The sequence below is a fragment of the Theropithecus gelada genome, chromosome 18, assembly GCF_003255815.1.
Source record: "Theropithecus gelada isolate Dixy chromosome 18, Tgel_1.0, whole genome shotgun sequence".
NCBI lineage: Eukaryota > Metazoa > Chordata > Mammalia > Primates > Cercopithecidae > Theropithecus > Theropithecus gelada.
The window spans coordinates 44,873,894-44,894,553 of record NC_037686.1 but is presented as its reverse complement, the minus strand read 5'-3'; the positions used below and the strand labels follow the sequence as shown (position 1 = coordinate 44,894,553).

The following is a 20,660-nucleotide window of genomic DNA, read 5'->3' as shown; positions in this document are numbered from 1 at the left end:
CGTGATCACCAGGGATAACGAATAGCAACCTATAATTACTTTTGCTTCATGTTATAGCACAGCCCAAAGTATGTAGCAAGATATTAAAACAGTAGCATTCTGGAAATACACTGTTCCTAAATATTTGTCACTAAAAAATGAAAACAAAATGTCATTTTTCAGCAAATTATTTTTAAAACCACAACGTTCATAAATCAAGAAGACTGCAGATCCCTTTTAAATTCAAGAAAATAACATTTAGGTGTTTATAGTCAGACATGCAAAAATATAAAAAATTATTGTGTTTTTGTAAAGTTGAGCATTACCTTTTATATCTTCTACTTCATAGGTATAATATATTAAGTTACAAACAATCCTTCACAAACATTTTTATGCATTTTCTTTCAGAATTACTCTCCTAAATGCTAATTATTTAAGAGTACAATAACTTTTCTCTTAACAATGCTAGTGGAAAGTACACTATATTACATAAATGCCACCAAATGCATTTGTTCTGGAAGGTAAAGAGACTTAGCTGGCGCCACGGCCATTAACAAGCATGTGCCTCACAATTCTGTGGCAATGAGTGAGAACAAAGGCAGCTCATGGCTGGTGACACTGCTTGTGATTCCAGATAAACCATTTCTTTATCTCAAGCAGTTTGCTGGCACCACCGGCTCCTTGGCAAGTTGCTTATTTTGCCCACAAGTTGCTTTTCTGGTATGTGCCTATGGGCCTTGTTCTTTCCCATGTCGGATTTCAAGTTCTTTTTGAGTTTCTGGGATTAATATTTTTTTGTTCACAGAGTTTAGACACAGCAGGTCCAAAAATTGATTTTTATAATACAGTGAATAAGTCTTTGAAGAAAGACACAACACAGATAGCAAAACATATTGTAATAGATTAAAATCCTATTTTAAAAATATGCAACAACAAATACACAAAATAAATGCTTTCCTTTTGTGTAAATATCTTCACAGGTTGTAAACACGAGCATAGTTTTTCTGAGAAAAGAACTGGTTAACCATATAAAAGGCCAATTTTGTTGGTAAAAAAAAAATGGCTTAATGTTCGAAATTTCATATGGGTCAACCTAACACCTATGCATAGTATTATCTTCTTTGACCAAAAAATATTTAAAGAGTAGGAGCATATCTGTTAAAAACACATTCTAAAAAATAAAAAAAAAAGATAATTAAAAAGTAGATGTTACAGATGCTTGAGGTTTACTGAATTTTTTTTTCTTTCTAACACGTGCTGAAAGCTATTTCACTACTGGATTTTCGTTTTGTTTATAGCAGTAGATAATATAGACAAGGAGTAGTTCTCAAGCATGGCTGATCATCAGAAGTAGCTGAGAAGCCTTGTGAAATTCTGATCCCAGGGCCTGGTCAGGGACCTTCTATTACACATCAGACTCTCCAGGTGATTTTGATGATCAGCCAAAATCTAGACCACAGGTTTCTAAACTTTTCAGGTTATATACATCTACAAGTAAAAAAATGAGGATGTGCTTGCAATATATGTTCTAGTTTTTTATAAATCGTGCAATATTCTATAGCAGTAATGTTTTACATATTACAGAATGTTCAAAAAATAAATTTAAAAGAATGAGATAAAGATAAAACGAATTAGATTTTAAAAACCCGATGATACAAAACACGGTTTTTGTACTCACTAAAATGTCATTGAAAATAATCTGGGTAATTACAGATTACTAATCACAGTGGTTTCACATGACCATCAGCAAGCACAGTATTCACCCGTGGTAAGATCCATCATTTATTACAGTGAATATAAATCCATAGTGCCAACAGTCTTCCTGATAACTTTTATGGATCCATTTGCTGTGAGATTAGACTGATTCATCACTGTTTTTCCCTTGTAATGTGGCACTTGTTCCAGGAGCAGGGGTATGTCAGCTCTGCCATTATCTTTTGTCACATGTGCTTACATTTTTCTATCACCTTCAGTGTGTGGGGAAACATGCTGTTTCATGAGGGTTTAACTAAATCCAGATACTGTAACCAGGAACACAGATACTACACTAAGCTTTACGTGAATGAACACGTGAGTGCATGTATGCCAAGCCCTACGAGTTGAGGAACTTCTATCTTCTCCCTCGGGATATCTGGAGTACCGAAGCTGACACAGCCCTGGCAGGTTGTAAAGGCCAATACTATTAGTAAAACTAAATCTCTTTATTTTTAGATGAATAAATAAAAGCGCTAATATTTTCTTTCCATGCTTCTATGGACGAACTGTTAGTGCAATATCTGGGGGCATGTGCAGCCATCCGCTTTGATAATCACTAATCAAGATAACAAAATGCACATAATCAAAGCTAAATGTAACTAACAGTATTCACATACTACTCAAAGACTTGACAAACCAACAAAAGGGAGTGTACTTATGTGTCACATCACCAAGAACAAAGTAATGCAATGACAGTTTTGCTTTGTTGACTCTGCGGCCTACACTGGCTTTCCTCTAAGCCACAAGGAATTTCCATTTCCACTGGGAGAGCTGCAGAGTAGGCATGAGGCTGGGTTTCTAACTAAATTCCTTTTTCAAACTGGTTCTCATTTGTATGTTTTAAAGCTGACATTCTCATGTTTTTGCATTCAAACTCACACGATTTTAGAAAATGATAAAACTACCACTTGCAGAAGGAAAGTATAATTTATGTATCAAAACTGAAGGAAACAAATCTATCCTGAATGTTTATCATAGACTGTGTGCTGTACACATACTATTGATTTATTCTCATGACAATCTCATGAGGCTGATAAAAATCTCTGTGCTACAGAACCGTAAAAAGGATCAGAGAGACAAGAAACTAGACTGGGGTGACCCAGGCAAGTGGGAGGAGCAGGGCTCTAGCTCAGGTACTTCTTCTTACTTTATCATGTCTCTGGCAATTCCTACGTAGCAAAATGGAGCACTAACTTAGTTTTTCAAATAGGCGATATCTGAGTGAAAGGTGTAAGTTGTTTAGCCAAACCTTTCAGATGTCGTTTGATTGCAACATCACCAAAGAATGTGAGACAATTCATTCAAAGATATGAGCTTCTATTTCCTACTCCCAGGTTATAATTTTGCACATAATAGTACTTTTAGTGACGATGACTACAACAGATGTGTGGCTTTCATCAATTTGTATAGCAACCATTAAAACTGTTAAAATAGATGAACTTTTATTCCTCTGAAAATCTCTGCATGAGACACAGCCAATAACAGAAAAATTTAAGTAAAACCTTTAGTGAAAGTGGGGATGAATGCTTTGTCAGTGTAATTCAAAGACAACCTTTCAAAGGAAGGTACTTTTCCACAGTGCATGTTTTACAACCCTCCTCTACCTACCATATTTGGCTGTAACTCATGAAATCCAGGTATAGCACATTACCTTCCATTATGCTATTAGCTTTGAACAGTGATTGCCCAATGTCATATACTGATAAATCAGTTGTATACTTTGAGTAATGTCAAATCAAATTTAACCACCTGTCATGAAACAAGTGAATGATTATTATTAATAGATCACAGATTAATAGAAACAAGAAGCTTTTCTGGAGTAGAGGAGGGTGAAAAGGAGCTAGTATGTACTCATCAGGCAAACATGCTTGCTTGCTAAAAATGGCCACCCTCCTAAGAGGTAGAAGTAGACAGCTAAATTTTATTTTATTTTTATTTTTTAAGACAATGATAAACATGTGAAATACATATATATTTCCTCATTGACTTGTTTGAGTTTCTCCTCAAATTACTGTATTTTAATCAATACATATATTGACAACCCATTCAGCAGAGGAGCTCTCCCAAGGATTTACCAGGGAAATAAACAGATGATACCATTTTCTCGCTTGAAGAAAGACGCAATATAATTTGGGAGATAAGACAGATCAAATCTGTGTAATTAGAATAGACATGATGGTAAAGTGGACAATTAACTACTCAAAGTCAGAAGGCTTAGATTTGATTCCTGCCTCTGATACTAACAATGTGACTTGTAAAACACTCAACATCTAGATGTAGCATGATGCAGTGGTTTAGAGAACTTACCTGGTGTGGGACTGCTTGGGTTTAAATCCCACCTCTCCTTATAATATCTTCAAAGTGACAAAGTTGCAGCATCTACTGCATAGGAACCAATAATGATAACGTGGCAACTTTGTCATTTTGTAAACGAGGGTACTGACACACACCTAATAACAGAAAGAGCTAACGTTTTGTGAGCACTTACCATGCACTTTGCGCTGTGCAGACATTAACTTATTTAAGGCTGCGCATTTCTCTCTGAGCTTTTGCTGGGTCCCACAAATTTTGATATGTTACATTTTCATTTTTGCTCACTTTAAATTTGTTCTATTTCCCTTGTCTACTTTTTGACACATGGGTGTAATGTTCACTTTCCAAGTATTTGGAGATTTTCCAGATATCTTTCTTATGGATTTCTATTAAATAGTTTAATTTCACTGTGGTCAAAGAACAGGTGATCTCATGTCATTTAAATTTGCTGAGGTTTGTTTTACGGCCCCATACGTGGTCTCTCTTAGTGAATGGTTCACGTGCACTGATGTTGTTGGGTGGTATGTTTTATAAATGTCAACTAATCAAGTTGGTGGTTAGTATTGTTTGGGTCTTCTATATAATCACAAATTTCTGTTTATTTGTTGTATCAATTACTGAGAAAGAAGTGTTGACTTCTCCAATTATGGGTTTGTTTGTGTCTTCTTGCAATTCTGTTTTTATTTCTTGCATTTTGAAGCTCTGTTGTACACACATTTATGGTTGTTATGTCTCCTTGGTGAATTGACTTCTTTCTCATTACATGGAGTCCCTCTTTACCCTTGGTAATGGTCCCGGTGTTGAAGTCTACTTTGTCTGCTATTAATATAGTCATCCTACCCTTTTATTTTTGATTAATGCTTACATAGTAAAACTTCTTTTATCCTTTTGCTTTTAACCTATCTATTCCTTTATGTTTAAGGTGGGTTTCTGATAGACAGCACATAGTTAAGTCCTGCTGTTTATCCAATCTGAAAATTTCTGTCTTTTAATTGAGGCATCAGGATTATTTGCATTTGATTTAATTATTTGCATGAATGGATTTAAATCTATATTTCTTTTTTTGCTGTTGTTCCACTATTATTTATTCTGTTTTTCCTGACTGCCTTATTCTGCTTTTCCTGTCTGTAGTTCATGGATCCTGGAAGAAGAGATATTTCTGGGTCACAGATGAAGGGAAGTTTGTTAGTCACAGCAACAGCAGTGATCACAGCATCTGCATTACCACACTGGCTCCCCAAGCCCCAGTTTGCTCAGGGTGATGTGACAAGGGTCAGACGATACCTGCACATGCAGTAAATTATATTAAAGGACAGAACCCTGAGCTTAGGGAACCCGAATCTCTTAGAGTGGTCAGTAACCATGCCTATCTTTTACTCCAGAAGGAGATACAAACATCTTTGAAAAGATAATCCAGAGCAAAGGACAGTCAGCGCCTTTGCTCACAAGATGAAATCTCTGGAAAATTATCTCCCAACACACATATGTGCCAACTTCCAATTCTTCCCTCTCATCCTTTGTGCTACTGCTGACACATATCTTACTTTTACATGTCATAAACCCCACAATACATTGTTAATATTTTTATTTTAGACAAAATGGGTTGGCAACCTATAGCCTGTGGGCCAAATCTGGCCTGTTGTCTGTTTTTGTAAATAAAGTTTTATTGGAACATAGCCATACCCACTTGTTTACACATAGTCTATGGCTGCCATTGAATTACAATGGCTGAGTAGAATAGTTGTGACAGGGACTATGTGACCTGTGAAGACTAAAATATTTACAATCTGATCACTTACAGAAAAAGTTTGAGGACCTCTTCTTCAGACAGTCAATTATTTTATACAGTAAATCAACATAAGAAAAAACTTTTTATGTTTACCTTTATTTTTGCTATTTTTGGAACTCTTAATTTCTTTTTGTAGATCCAAGTTTCTGTCAGATACGACAGCTCTTCTGTTTCAATAACTTCCATTAACTTGCCTATAGTACACACTAGCAGTAAGTTCTCTCAGTTTTGTTTGAAATGTCATTATTTTGTATTCAGTTTTTAAAGACATTTGTTGGGGTAAGATTTGTTTTTAATTTTAGCATTATAAAGATGTCACTTCATTATCTGACTTGCCTAGGTTCTGTCAAGAAAACTGCTGTTACGATCTTTGTTTCTCTGTATATAATGTTTATTTTTTTTCTCTGGCTGAATTAAAGACTGTATTTTTTATCTTTGATTTTCAGATGTTTAAATATTATGTCTTAAAAAAATGGATTTATCCTGATTGGGGTTCTCTGGGCTTCTTGGATCTGTGGTTTCATGTCAGTATTTTTGGAACATTCTCAGCTATTATCTCTTTAAATATTTCTTCTGAGCTGTTGTTTCTCTCTTCTCCGTCTGAGACTCCAATTATATGTATATTGAATCATTTGATATCATCCTATAGCTCTTGGATGCTATGTTCTCATTTTTCACATGTTTTTCTCACTGTGTTTATTTGGATAATTTCTACTGACCTGTCTTCAAGATCACATATTATTTTTCACAAGCCCACTAATGAGCCTGTCACGGCAATTCTTCGTCTGTCATATGTTTTTTACTTCTAGCATTCCCATTTTATTTTTCCTTACAGTTCCCATCTCTCTCTGGAACTGCTTTTTTTTTTTTTTGTTTTTTTTTTTTTTTGAGACGGAGTCTCGCTCTGTCGCCCAGGCTGGAGTGCAGTGGCCGGATCTCAGCTCACTGCAAGCTCCGCCTCCCAGGCTTATGCCATTCTCCTGCCTCAGCCTCCCGAGTAGCTGGGACTACAGGCACCCGCCACCTCGCCCGGCTAGTTTTTTGTATTTTTTAGTGGAGATGGGGTTTCACCATGTTAGCCCATGTTAGGATGGTCTCGATCTCCTGACCTCGTGATCCGCCCGTCTCGGCCTCCCAAAGTGCTGGGATTACAGGCTTGAGCCACCGCGCCCGGCCCTGGAACTGTTTATATATGTTGTCACCTTTTCCCCTGGGACAAAGGTTGGTATGTGTCTTCTATAAAGAACCAGGTAGTAAATATTTTAAGTTGTGTGGGTCCCAATATAGTCTCTGTAACATATCCTTCTTTTTTTTTTTTAAACAATCCTTTAAAAACATAAAAAACATACTTATTTCACAGGCTGTACAAAGACAAGCTGTGGGCTGCATTTGCCCTATGGGTCCTACTTAGTTGACCTTCATACCAGATCTTTGAAACTGATAAATCATAATTACAGTCCCAGTCTGACAGTTCCAACATCTGAGTCATCACTGAGTCTGGGTCTGTTGTCTGTTGACAACATCATTTTTTTTCTTGCCTTTTTATGTCTCATAATGCTTGGCTGAATGTTAGACATCGTGTGTAGAACTGTAGAGACTGACAGAAATACTATTTATGATAAATTCGGGCACATCTCTTCTTAGGTCAGGCTTGGAGGTTGAGCTGATTCACTCAGAAGGTAAGCTGAATTTGAGTTTGGCTGTTGCTGTGGCTACCTTCAGTGCACCACATCCTCTAATGACGCCTTCTGCTTTGCTGGGATTTGAAGTGCCACAGGTTTTTCAATGTTCATGCTCCACTTTCTGCTTTCAGTGAGCTCTGCATGCCTGGGTCCCAGAGTAGGGTCTGTATCCATGCCCTTGATCTTTCCCAGCAGTAGATGCTGCTGCTTGTTACTCAGTACTTGCTAGGCTGGTGGCAGAAGGTAGGGGATTCTCTACCTGCTGTCCTAAGACCTCAGTCTTAAATGGGGCTCTCTATGCCTGGGCCTAGGGCATAAGGCTTTCTTAGCTTTCTCTCCCCTTTCCTCTGATGGCAGGCAAACTTTGCCCTGTATCTGTGATGAGTTGCTGGTAGGATACCTCTAATGGTACTCTTGTAGAATCCTGGGGCTAGGACAGTTTCCTGCCCTTTACCCAGAAGTAGAGAGTTTTTTATCTTTCACGTGCAATAAAGGGTCTCTACCTATACCCTGAGGGCAAAATGTTTAGTGCCTGCCTCTGCACCCCACCCCTCCACCCACCAGCAATCTAAGGCTTTTGCACCATATGAAAGAAAGGTCTGGCAGGGGAATGATGCTACGCATTTTTCTATAGGTATATTACCTTGGGAGGCTCTCTCTGGCTTCCTGCCATGCCCCCAGTCTCAGTGGAAAACAGCCTGTGAGTGCAAATTCCTCTGGTGCTTGGGTCTCCTGGGTGTTTTGTAATGTCATGCTAGTCCACACTCAACCTTTAGCAAGTTATTAAAATTGCATCTGATTTCTTTTTACCCACTTGTATGGTAGCCGCCTAGTCCTATGCTCTTCCACAGGTGATCCAGTCCTGGTGTCTCACCTTAACTTGAGGGGTGGGCGGGCCGATGATCCCTCCTTGGGATCTAGGCTACTTGGTTGCCCTGTGACCTCGGCTCATTTATAGGTTCAAGAAAAGTTATGATTTTGTAGTTTACCTCTTTTTCTCTTTGTTAGGGTAGAACTCTTCCTAGCTTTCTATATCCTAGGCAGAAGTCCACTCTAGGGAATTTATTTTTTAGTAGTAAATTTACTGAGGTACAATTTCATACAATAAAATAAACCTACTCATTTTAATGGTACAGTTCAACCAGTTTTGACAAATATGCATACCCTGTAACGACCTGCCCCTCATTATCACAGAATGTTCACTTCACCTTCCCGGTCAGTTCCCCATCACTCCGTCCCACCCACTGTTCTCTGTGCCTAGAGTGCTGCTCTGTCCCCAGATAGCTGCATAGCTCACTCTCTACCTGCTTCGAGTTTTGGCTCAAACGTACCTTCTGAGAGGCTTCCCTGATCACATTCTTTAAATCTGCAATCTCCTACCCCTATTCTAATGAGCTCTCATTATTCTCCTTTCTTCTTCTTCTTCTTTTTTTTTTTTCCTTAAGCAACTAGGTAGATACTGATGTCATATATTGGGATAAGAAAGACTGTAGAAGAAAATATTTTATATTGTATTGGTTTTTGCAGAAAATCAAGAATTATGATTTAACCTTGTTCAACAATTGTGGGATCGTCAAGTCAGTAGCCTAATGTGTTAGTTTAGACCCTGATAAGGATGGTCAGGTCTGGAAATACACAAGATCTAATGTGAATTCTACACTGTTCAGAGATAAAAATATTTCTTGCCTTTACCATACTATACAATGGTTACCGTTCATTGCATCTGTCCTCTACTTATATTCAGCCATTTCTTAGGTAACTAGACAATTTATTTTATGTTCTCTCTTGTTTGGTGTCATATTCTACCTTGTCTTGCTGCTTAATTCAGCCTGATCATATCACCTAATGTTTTAGATGGGACAGATAGGTACCCGTGTGTAATAAAAATATGAGCACTTGAAAACCATATATCTAACTCCTTCTGCCGAAGTTAAAAGTGCTCCAAGGTTAGCCACTTCCGTCTTCTGAGATACTGGGTGCTGCTAAATGTCTTAACCAAAAATAATCAACTCTCAACTCCCTGCCTGCTAAAAATAACAGTAGATTCGTCTCCTCCACCAACTTTTTTTCTTCTACGGTCTTCCACAGTTAACTTTTGAAGGTTAACTCTATGAAAGAAGAAAGTAGCAAAAGCTTGTTTAAGCCAAAATTTCAGGGGTCTTTGGGGGATAGAAGGGGAAGGTAAAGTACTGAAAGAGGCAGAAATAGAGATGTTATTTATATCTTTATCACAGCAATCTTTTCAAAATATGTAAAAAGAGTTTAAAATGTTTTTTAAATGAATTTCCAGTGTGCCCAGCACTATTTTGGATGATAGTATTCAACAAAAAGTTGTTGGAAAACCTGCTCATTTGGAACCTACCTTAGGTTTATCCAAGTGAATGTTGAAAACACGGGATTTAACAGAATGAGAACTTGGATTCAGGGCCTGGTTGACTGACTTGCTAGCTAAGTGGTCTCAAGCCCTTCTCTCCCTTCCTCCTAGGGACGGCGAAAGGGCCAATGAGATAGAGCCCCCTGCAACGATATGTGATAATTATTCAAGACAATGACCCTTAGGCATCGGAGAAACCTCTCAGCATCTTGGTTTTCTTATCTGTAAAGTGGGATAATAAGCCTAGCTCACATAGATCAAGGATGGTAAAAGAGGTCATATACATGAGGCACTCAAGCCTCATTCCCATCATCTGGAAGGTGTACTTAAAACTGTTTAGGCATTTGTTTATGTGGTTTTAAGAACTGCATAACAGCATATAGCCAAATGTTTAGCCTGAGAATGCAGTTTTTACTAAATATAGGTGAAGTGTAAATAAGTGGCCCATTCTTCCGACAACAACAGAAACGTAAGTACAGGTGTAAGTCCAACTTAACTTCCTGCTTTTACTTCTACATGGTTCTATACTGTGTGCTTACAGTGAGGTCCTTTCTACTTCCTCACCTCCACTCTGCCTTTCACTTCTTCCAAAGGAGGATGTGTTTCAAATGGATGTAGTTTAAATTCTTTGCATGGTTCTGTGTGTCCTTATATAAAAAAAATTAATTTGGTCTTTCAGAGACTTTTTTCTTCTTTTTCTTTTCTTTTGTGTGTGTGTATGTGTGTGTGTGTGTTTAAGAGATGGTGTCTCGCTACATTGCCCAGGCTGGTCCTGAATTCCCGGACTCAAGAGATTCTCTTGACTCAGTCTCCTGAGCAGCTGGGATAACAGTGCACCACCACACCTCAGAGACATTTTTAAGGATATCAACTGCCTGGTTACTAAGAATGTTCCTTATTGCACCACTGATGGAATAAAGACCGATTGGACTTCATTAGAACTGATTTTGAAAGAGAAAGTAATTACATTTGTGGATATGATCAGATGGTTTCATAGGCAACTGTGGGAGCGTTTAGTGAATGCGTATAGTGGTTAGGCAGAATTACTACTAACATGGGCCTTATCATCAAACTCTGGGTTTAAGTTCTGGCTGCATCATTTTCCGAATGTGTGACAGTAAACAAGTTAATTAATCTTTCTAACTTGGTTTCTTTATCTGCAAATTGAGGACTAAAATGAAATATACTTCATGGTTTATTTTTTAATGAGGATTAAGTAAGTTAATGCATGTAAGTGCTTAGCAAGTATGCAATAAAAGCTAGTGATGATTAGAAAAGAAGCAAATGGCTTTTGATGTGGTTTAAATAAAATTTTAAAGCTAAATACTCCAAATGATGTGTAATATTGCAGCTATTGCAGCTATGACCACAGAGGGAAAAAAAAAATCTCTGGTTTAGTCTTTTGTCAGGAACACAAAGAAAATATTGCCCATCACAATGAAAGGTACTGGGAATTAGAGATTATTTTTCTCCAATATACTGCAGGTGTATATTACCAGACATACATAGTCCATAGTTCAGGTGACTATCTTTAAAAAATTTTTTAAAGGAAAAAAGAAAGATAGGAAGGAATGAAAAAAGAAATTGGAATGAGGGAGGTCCAGAGAAAGGCAAAAGTTAGGACAGATGGGATAGAGGACTGCCACAAGGGCAGACTGAAATGAATGGGATGGCACAGTTTAGAAACATGAAGACTAAAAACAGACATGTTGGATATTTCTAGAATGTAAAGATCTCAATAAATCTTGGAAAACCAGGAATATCTCCCTACCTCTGGAGCTTGAAAGAGATATATTAATAAACCAATACAAGAAAACACTATTTTAACATTACAATGCCCATTCGTGGGTGATATTCTTAGATGAAATATTAGACATCAGGAGTCTCAAGACTATAAAAGGCCACACTTGGCATCAGATTAATTTTAAAAAAGATATAAAGATAGGAAAAGTAGCATGCCAAGAGCAAAACCCCACAGGCTTTTGTTTTCCTTGGGAATCCTTATGGTAGTTTCTGGGCTAGTCTTTGACCCTTCAAATGACAGCTCAGATGCAAGAGAATGAGACTACTCTAGGCAGATGCAGTAGCCACCCTACCTTAGAACCATGTCCCAAATAGAAACCAATATCCTTGTGACAGTCTCAGCTTCTAGGTCTTTGTAAAGGATGTGCCCAGTTATAAAAGTTCTCTCATTCAGAGAAGCCCAAAGCAATGGCTTCTCATCAAGTATTTGTAGTTCATTCATAGTTCTCCAAGTAATGACTCAGCTTACCAATCAAATGTCATTTTATCACATTATCATTTTATCATAGCAGTGTTGCTTGGTAACACAACTGACATTCTACCTCCATTAGATTTCCAGAGAACTGAGCTAAAAGCATCTTAACCCAAGGCCAATTTCTCATGTAAAAGGGGAAAAAGTTTTGTGAAACCTTTACCCACAAGCATAATGAGTCTTAAACTCAGTATTTTACCTCCAAAAATACTACTGGCAAGAAACAGAAATGAATTTGGACAAATTCATGAATGACATGGTTAGAAGAAGCTTTTCAGAAGTAAGTAAATAGCTGCCTATAAATTTGCCTTCACAGAGAGAACAATTTCTACTGGATGTTATAATCCTTAAGACTGCTTGCAGGAATAACTGTTAAGAGGAATGGATATAATTTAAAAAAAAAAAAAAAAAAAAAAAAGCGGAATGGATAAAGGCTCTGCTTGAGTTCCGGATAGTTTCTTTGAGAGCTGAGATGACAGCAGGTACGTCATTCTTCCATGAGATACCCTCCAGCCCCCATAGACTCTTTACTTTCCTTAATAACTGGTACTTTTGCATTCTCATCTTCTATCAAAGCATAAAACTAACACAAATTCTTAAGACTATAAACCACAATTTACCATGTTGTCAAAAATAGTCTATCCCATAAAAGAAGACGGAGTTAACTTGTGATGGGTGTTCCTTAGGCAATACTTTGTTTCATAATCTTATTAACACTGACACTTTTCAATTTTAAAGAGATCTTATCAACACCAACACTTCTTAATTAAAACTCAGAATTAACAAGAAGGACATGGGGCCAGAGATGAAATATTCGAGAAGTTGCCTAAGGATGCTCTCACACACATCCTAAATATCAGTGAATCTACATGGGAGTATATTGGTTCATAAAGATTTCCCTTAAAATGTCAAAGTTTGATTCTTAAAATAAACATCCTTGTGTGAAATGCTGTTTCTGCTTTACCTTGATTGCACGGATGGCAACTATACCCAAATTCCCCAATTCTGTTAATGATACCTAAATGATGTTGATATAAGCTTAGGAAAATGACAAGAGTGTGCATGGCAAAATATTTTGCTATAGCTGCAACCGTTAGGTATATAATTGAAGCAGCTTAAGGAAAGCCAATGAAATTAAGCTGACAGAAGAGTTTTAATATTGATTTCCGTTTACCAGCAATCATGAAAAAGCTGTGAAAATCAATGAATGGATTTGCAATAGTATACTCAACTGTAGGTTAAACTCACATTTAATTGTATAGATTCCAGAGTATCCAGCAGTTAATACATCCTATGTGTTAAGAGTCTGGAATGGGAGGCTAGCTATGGCCCAAACCTGATTTCAACCAAGTACCTAACAACTACACAAAACTCTACTAAGACAAGCAAAAGATTAACCTACTTCGGCAAACTGGCTTATGAGAATGGATAGAGACATTCTTAAATGTCTGAAATTTGACCAGAATCTATGTGTTGCTGCCACCCTGAAAGCAAAAAGAAGGTTTTTGTTTAGAAGCCACTCTCTACCTTCTCTCTCCATCCCCAAAGTAGTTCAGCCTCTATCTTTGCTTTCAAAACTCTGACAGACAGGCTTCTACACTCCAGGCAGGGGCCTAAAGAATTCTTATCTAAGGACATGGACTAGCCCCCAAAACAAGATTTAATGATACTGATATAAAGGGGTTCCAAGGAAAAGACCATCTAATTAAGAAGAATTTCACAGACCAAAAGTGGCAGGGAAGAAATAATTTAAAAGACTATTTGGCTGGGTGCAACGGCTCACACCTGCAATTCCAACACTTTGGGAGGCTGAGTGGGGAGCATCACTTGACCTGGGGGTTTGAGACCAGCCTGGGCAACATAGCAAGGTCTTGCCTTTACACACACACACACACCTGCGTGTGGTGATGCATGCCTGTATCCCAGCCAGTTGGGAGGCTGAGCTGGGAGGATTGCTTGAGCCTGTGAGTCAGAGGTTGCAATGAGCCATGAGCATGCCACTGTACTGTAGCATGGGCAACAGAGTGAGGCTCTGTCTCAAAAACAACAACAGAAAGAATATTTGATAGCATTGAACATCAGTCTCTAGACTAAAAAGGCTCTCCAAGTATCCACTACAATTACCCAATGCACAGGAAATCATGACGTTCCAGAACACAAGGATAAAGAGATCAGAAAAGCTTCCATAAAGACCAGGTCATATATAAAGGGAGAAGAAAGATGTTTCAGACATGATAAATTTAAAAATAAAAAAATCTATCTCATATACACCATTTTCCCAGAAAGCTACTATAGTATATGTTCCATCAACGCAAAGTAGTAAACAAAGAAAGACAAAGACACAGGAGCCAGGCTTAACCAAAGGAGAGCACTGAAGGCAATTCCCAAGAATACACTGTAGCTGTGCAGAAGTGCACAATGGGTGTGGCAGGTAGCAGGTCTCCATAGAAAGAGTAGATTTGAGGATGTTACCTGATCTGTTTGACTATTTGCAGAGGAGTTTTAGAGTTCTGTTAAAAAGTTTGTAGCTGTGTTAGAGATTGGATATTTGCAACATATAACCAAGAAAAGTTTAGAATCTAGAACACAAGAATAATAAAATATTTATTGATAAGAAAAAGATAAATAACTCAATAGAAAAACTAACAAGACTTGAACAGGCAGTCTCAAAAGAGGAACTCTAAATGGCTAATAAACATATGAAATATGCTTATCCTTATTAGCAATCAAGGAATTACAAATTAAAAGTATAATAAGATGCCATTACAAAACTGACAAAACTATCAAAACAATTTTTTATGAATATGTAAAGCAACAGGAATTCTCATACAGCAGTGACTAAGGTGTAAAATGGTAGCACCCCAGGGAAAATGGTTTGGCAAGATACACAACACCCAGCAATTCCACTATTGGGTAAACACCCCAGAGAAAGGTATGTACATGTGCTTACTTACTATTGAAATTATATATTTATGTTTGTTTCATAACTTAATTATTGAATGTCTTCCTAAATATAAGTAACACAAGGACAGCGATGGTGGCTCTTCAGTTTACTTGAACCTAGCACTGTGAATTATATTAGTTATTCAAAAAATATCTATGGAACCAAATTGAATCAGAAAACACTAATATGGCAGTAGAAAACTTAGCAAAAAACATTTTTAAAAAGGACAGGAAGCAAACATTCACAGACGTGTAAAAAATGTTAAACCACGTTAGTAATTAAGGAAATTAAAATATGAAAAAATACCATTTTTGCCATAAAAAGACATTAAAATAATTACAATGCTCAAAGCTACAAAAGTACAGTGACATAGATCCTCTCATAGGTCACTTGTGGAAGTATAAGATGATATACAGGTGCATAAATTATTATTATTTTTTGAGACAGAGTCTCACTCTGTTGCCCAGGCTGGAGTGCAGTGGCACGATCTCGGCTCACGGCAAGCTCCGCCTCCCGGGTTCATGCCATTCTTGTGCCTCAGCCTCCTGAGTAGTTGGGACTACAGGCGACCACCACCACGCCTGGCTAATTTTTTGTATTTTTAGCAGAGGTGGGGTTTCACCATGTTAGCCAGGATGGTCTCGATCTCCTGACCTCGTGATCCGCCCATCTTGGCCTTCCAAAGTGCTGGGATTACAGGCGTGAGCCACCGCTTGCCTGGCCTTTTTTTTTTTTTTTTTTGGAGACGGAGTTTTACTCTTGTTGCCTAGGCTGGAGTACAATGGTGTGATCTCAGCTAACTGCAACCTCCATCTCCTGGGTTCAAGCGATTCTCCTGCCTCACTCTCTCAAGTAGCTGGGATTACAGGTATGAGCCACTGCGCCCAGCCCAGAGGCACAAATTCTATAGTTTTTCTGGAAAGCAATTTCGCAACCTGTGTTGAATCTTGAAAATAAAGATGCCCTTTGACAGAAAAACTAGTAAAATTCCAGCTTTAAAACCATACCAAAAATTAATTTTAAAATTTGAGATACGACTTATTTATAAACTTTTCATTCATTATGAACTGATATAAAACATTGGAAATAAATGAGCAAAAATGGGATAATGGTTATATATATTTTAGGACACAAACATGGGCTAGATAAATATTAAAATGTGAGACTTTCAAAGAGTTGATAATACCATAGAAAAATGCTCACAGTCTAAGTGTAAAGTAAAAATGGCAGAATAAAGAACTGTATGAAGTATGACTTCAATTGTATTAAATATGTATGTGTATGTATATACAATACACAGATTACCACAATTATTATAGCAAAATAGACTGCAAATACAGTTAATGTTGAAAGAAGAAACTCTTACTATTACAGTTCTTACCAAGGCTTATTAAACATTCTCTGCTTTAACACTTAAAAAAGAATCATAATAAATGTCTTCATTTACACTTACCAGATCAATATTTTGCATTATATCCTGAAATGAAGGATGAGTTCGAAATTGTTCGAAGAGATCGCGTTTGTAGAGCAGGGCGTATACCAAGTTTGGGTTGTGGTGAAGGGAATTTGTCAGGCAGGAGTTGATGATCTCTAACATCATTCGAATCACTTCTTCAATGACATTTAGGTCTTGTGCCTCATAAAGAAAAGAAACCCCAACACAGAGTCACTCTTTTTCTCCTTGCAATAGAATTAATCGAAATAAGAGAAATTGCCTTAAAATTATAACAGAATTGGAAAGATCACACAGAGAAGCTCATCAAGATTATTTCTGTCAAGAATCTTAAGAATGAGGTTTGTCAGTTACTAAAGGATTTGGGTTAAAATCTTTTGAACTTAGAATGGTAATAATTAGGAATTTCATATAATAAATTACAGACATCAATCTAGAGGGAAATTTGGAGCTTACTCAGTTCCTCATTTAATGGATCCATATTGGTATTCTCACTATTGTACCACCCTAAATCGTTAAGACTGCCACGATGTAGAGTAGTGGTAGGGTAGTACCCATTCCAAGAAAATGACTACTAATTCAGAAAATGACTTCATTGCTCTACACTGTCATTTCAGTCTTTATATTTCAGATAAACAGACTATGATTTTGTCACTGTTTCCTCGGAGTGAATAGTCTTTGGGAATCTGAACATTAAATAGTTACCAAACAGCAAAGCTCAAAGTAAGCAATCAGCAAACCTCTTGGAAGAAAAGGGCAATGGAAGGAGCAAGCACATGGGTATATACAACAGACTTTCCTCTCCTCTTCAGTCTTCTATAATATATTTGACAGTTGAAGCAAAAATTATAACATTGATGTGGTTCTCAATGTATGTAAAGGAATATCTAAAACAATTATAAACAAAGGTGGGTAAGGGATTTAAAGGGACAAAGGTTTCTACAGCTCACTTGAACTGGTAAAATATCAACACTACTAGACTGCGATAAGCTATGTACATATAATGTAATGTCTAGAGCAAATCTACCTGACGAGAAACAAAAATACTATAGATATATTAAGGCTGGGTGCGGAGGCTCATGCCTGTAATCCCAGCACTTTGGGAGGCAAAGGTGGGCAGATCACTTGAGCTCAGGAGTTTGAGACCAGCCTGGGCAATATGACAAAACCCCATCTCTACAAAAAACACAAAAATTAGCCAGGCGGGTGGCACACACCTGTAGCCTCAGCTACTTGGGAGGCTGAGGTGGGAGGATGGCTTAAGCCTGAGAGGTGGAGGTTACAGTGAGTTGAGATTGCTCCACCGCATTCCAACCTGAGTGACACAGCCAGACTGTCTCAGGAAAAAAAGAAAAAAAGAAAAAAAAAAGAAAAGAAAAAGAAAAAAAGAACGAGAGATATATCAAAATGGGATTCTAAAAAAATTTTCATACAGGAAGGCAGGAAAAATGCAAATGAAAAAGGGGAAACCAACAAAAAACAGAAAGTAAAATGGCAGTTACGTATTAATAACTACATTAATTGCAAATAGTCTACAATAGTTAAAATCCAAGGAATGTCAGAGTGGATTAAAAGCACACCACCCAACTATATGCTATCTATGAGAAACTTCTAATATAGTTGGGTTGAAAGTAAAAGGACGGAAAGATACCTATGCAAACATAAGTCAAAAGAAAGCAGGAGTAGCTATACAGTATACCGTATCTTTAAGGGATTGGTTCCAGGACATCCCCGTGCCTTGGAAATACCAAAAATCTGCAGATGCTCAAGTCCCTTATACAAAATGGCATACTACAGCTGCTCACTCCATCCATAGATTAAAAAAAATCTGTGGGTATGGAATCCGAGGATATGAAGGGCCAACTGTATGTACTTTCAATCTGTGTTGGTTGAATCTGTGCATGCCTAACTCAAAATATGGAGGACTGACTTATATTAGTATTAAAGTAGACTTCAGAGTCTATCTGGCCTATAAAATAAAAAGTATTGACTATCTGGCTCTTTACAGAAAAAGTTTACTTTCCCTGCTTAAGAGATGAAAAGGTATGCCTATTTCCATACAATTTACCTCTGTCTTGCTTTTCTTACTTTTTTTTTGAGTCAGGGTCTCACCCTGTCACCTGGGCTGGAGTGCAGTGACGCGATCATAGCTCACTGCAGCCTTGAATTCCTGGGTTCAAGCAATTTTCCCATCTCAGCCTCCCAAAGTGGTGGGATTACATGGGTGAGCCACTGAACCCAGCCTCTGCCTCTGTTTTCTTAAATACAATGTTTAACATTCAATTGAAATGTATGAAACACACAACAAAGCAAGTAAAAGAATCCATGTTGAAGAGACAAAGTCATCAGCAGAATATGACACAGAGATAAAACATTCTGAAAATATCAAAGAGGGAATCTAAAAGAACTATGATCTACAAAATTTGTTTGAATTGATTGGGAATTTCAGCAGAGTTAAAAACTATAAGAAAGAGACAAATGGTAAAGATAGAATTTTTGTAAAATGTGGTGATTGCAGTGAAGAATGCCTTAAACAGGTTTCAACAATAGACTGGACAGAGCTTGCGAATGAACTGCAAACCTGAAGGCAGGTTAACAGAAACTGCACAAACTAACCCTACAAAGAGAAAAAGAGTGAGAAAACAAGACAGAGAATCCAATGAGGGCTGTAAAATAATATGAAATGCATTAATACACATGTAATTGACTCCCAGAAGGAAAAGAGAGAAAGAATGGGGCAAAAGAGATATTTGAAGAGATAATGACTGAGCATTTCCTATAAATAATGAAAAAAAAAAATCAAACAGATTCAAGCACGTCAGAAAATATCCATGGTCACCCTACCCCCAAACAAAAACCAAAAGAACCATCTACTTAGATCCATCAAATTCAAATTATTAAAAATCAAAGACAAAGAGAAAATCTTGAGGACAGTTTAAAAAACAAAAACAAAAACAAACACACACACACACTAAATACAGAGGCGCAGAGATAAGAGTCACAGCTGACTCTTAGGAGAAGCGATGCAGTCCAACCTAAATGTAGTGGCATCATTAAAGCACTGAAATAAAACAACAGTCAGCCAAGTATCCCATACACAGCAAAAATATCTTTCAAATATGAAGGTGAAAAAAAGACTTTTTCAGACAAAAATAAGCTAATTTATTACTTGCACTATACAAAATATTAGAGGGATTTCTTCAGGCAGAAGAAATATGGAAACAGACAGAAATGTAGATGTCCACAAGGGAAGCAAGATATTTTTCTTATTTTTAATCATTCTAAAAGAGAACTGACTTCTAAAGTAAAAATAGTAGACATGTAGTATTGGTTTATAGCACATATATATAACATGTAAAATATATCATAACGTTCTGCTGATGGGCATCCAATATATATCTAGTTTCCTTGTTTCTACGAATAAGGCTGATAAGCCTCCTGGTAGATGTGTTTATATATGGGTACGTTTATGTCTCTGGGATAGATTCCAGGAGAGGGATTGCTGAAAAGGCTGTATTTGTAATGTTAATAGATGCCGTCAGATTGTTTAGGGTGATGACAATACGTTTATACTAGCAATGTAGGAAGGCCCTTTCTACCATTTTTTCACCAACAGCAGGTATACTCGTTCTTTTTAAAACTCACTACCTGAAAGTAATAGAGAAATATACTGCTACTACCTTAGTGACCATTTCCCTGAATGGGAGTGAACTGCACATGTGAGGGATCTGGGTTGCACACTCCTTACGGGAAACTAATGCCTGATGATCTGAGGTGGAACTGAGGTGGTGATGCTAAGGCTGGGGAGCAGCTCCAAATACAGATTAACAAGCTCAGTGCTCCCCTTGATTCTACATTACAGTGAGTTGAGTTGTATAATTATTTCATTATATATTACAATGTATAATAGAAACAAAGTGTACAATAAATGTTATGCACTTGAATCATCCTGAAACTATCAACCAGTTCATGGAAAAACCATCTTCCACGAAACCGGTCCCAGGTGCCAAAAATGTTGGGGACTCCCGCTTTGTATTCTTCAGCTTCACAACCACAAGTCTAGGTATTGGCTTATTCTTATTCGTCTTGCTCAGTA

The 20,660-nt window shown here is 37.4% G+C and overlaps 1 protein-coding gene across 3 annotated transcripts in view; it reads right to left on the bottom strand.

The window, feature by feature from the left end:
* Positions 1-20,660, bottom strand: part of DYM (dymeclin) — a 405,816-nt gene that overhangs the window by 61,438 nt on the left and 323,718 nt on the right. For all 3 annotated transcript variants that reach the window (XM_025365065.1, XM_025365067.1, XM_025365066.1), the window contains one exon: positions 16,565-16,747. In XM_025365065.1, the coding sequence (XP_025220850.1) occupies positions 16,565-16,747 (183 nt within the window). The remainder of the gene's footprint in view (positions 1-16,564; positions 16,748-20,660) is intronic.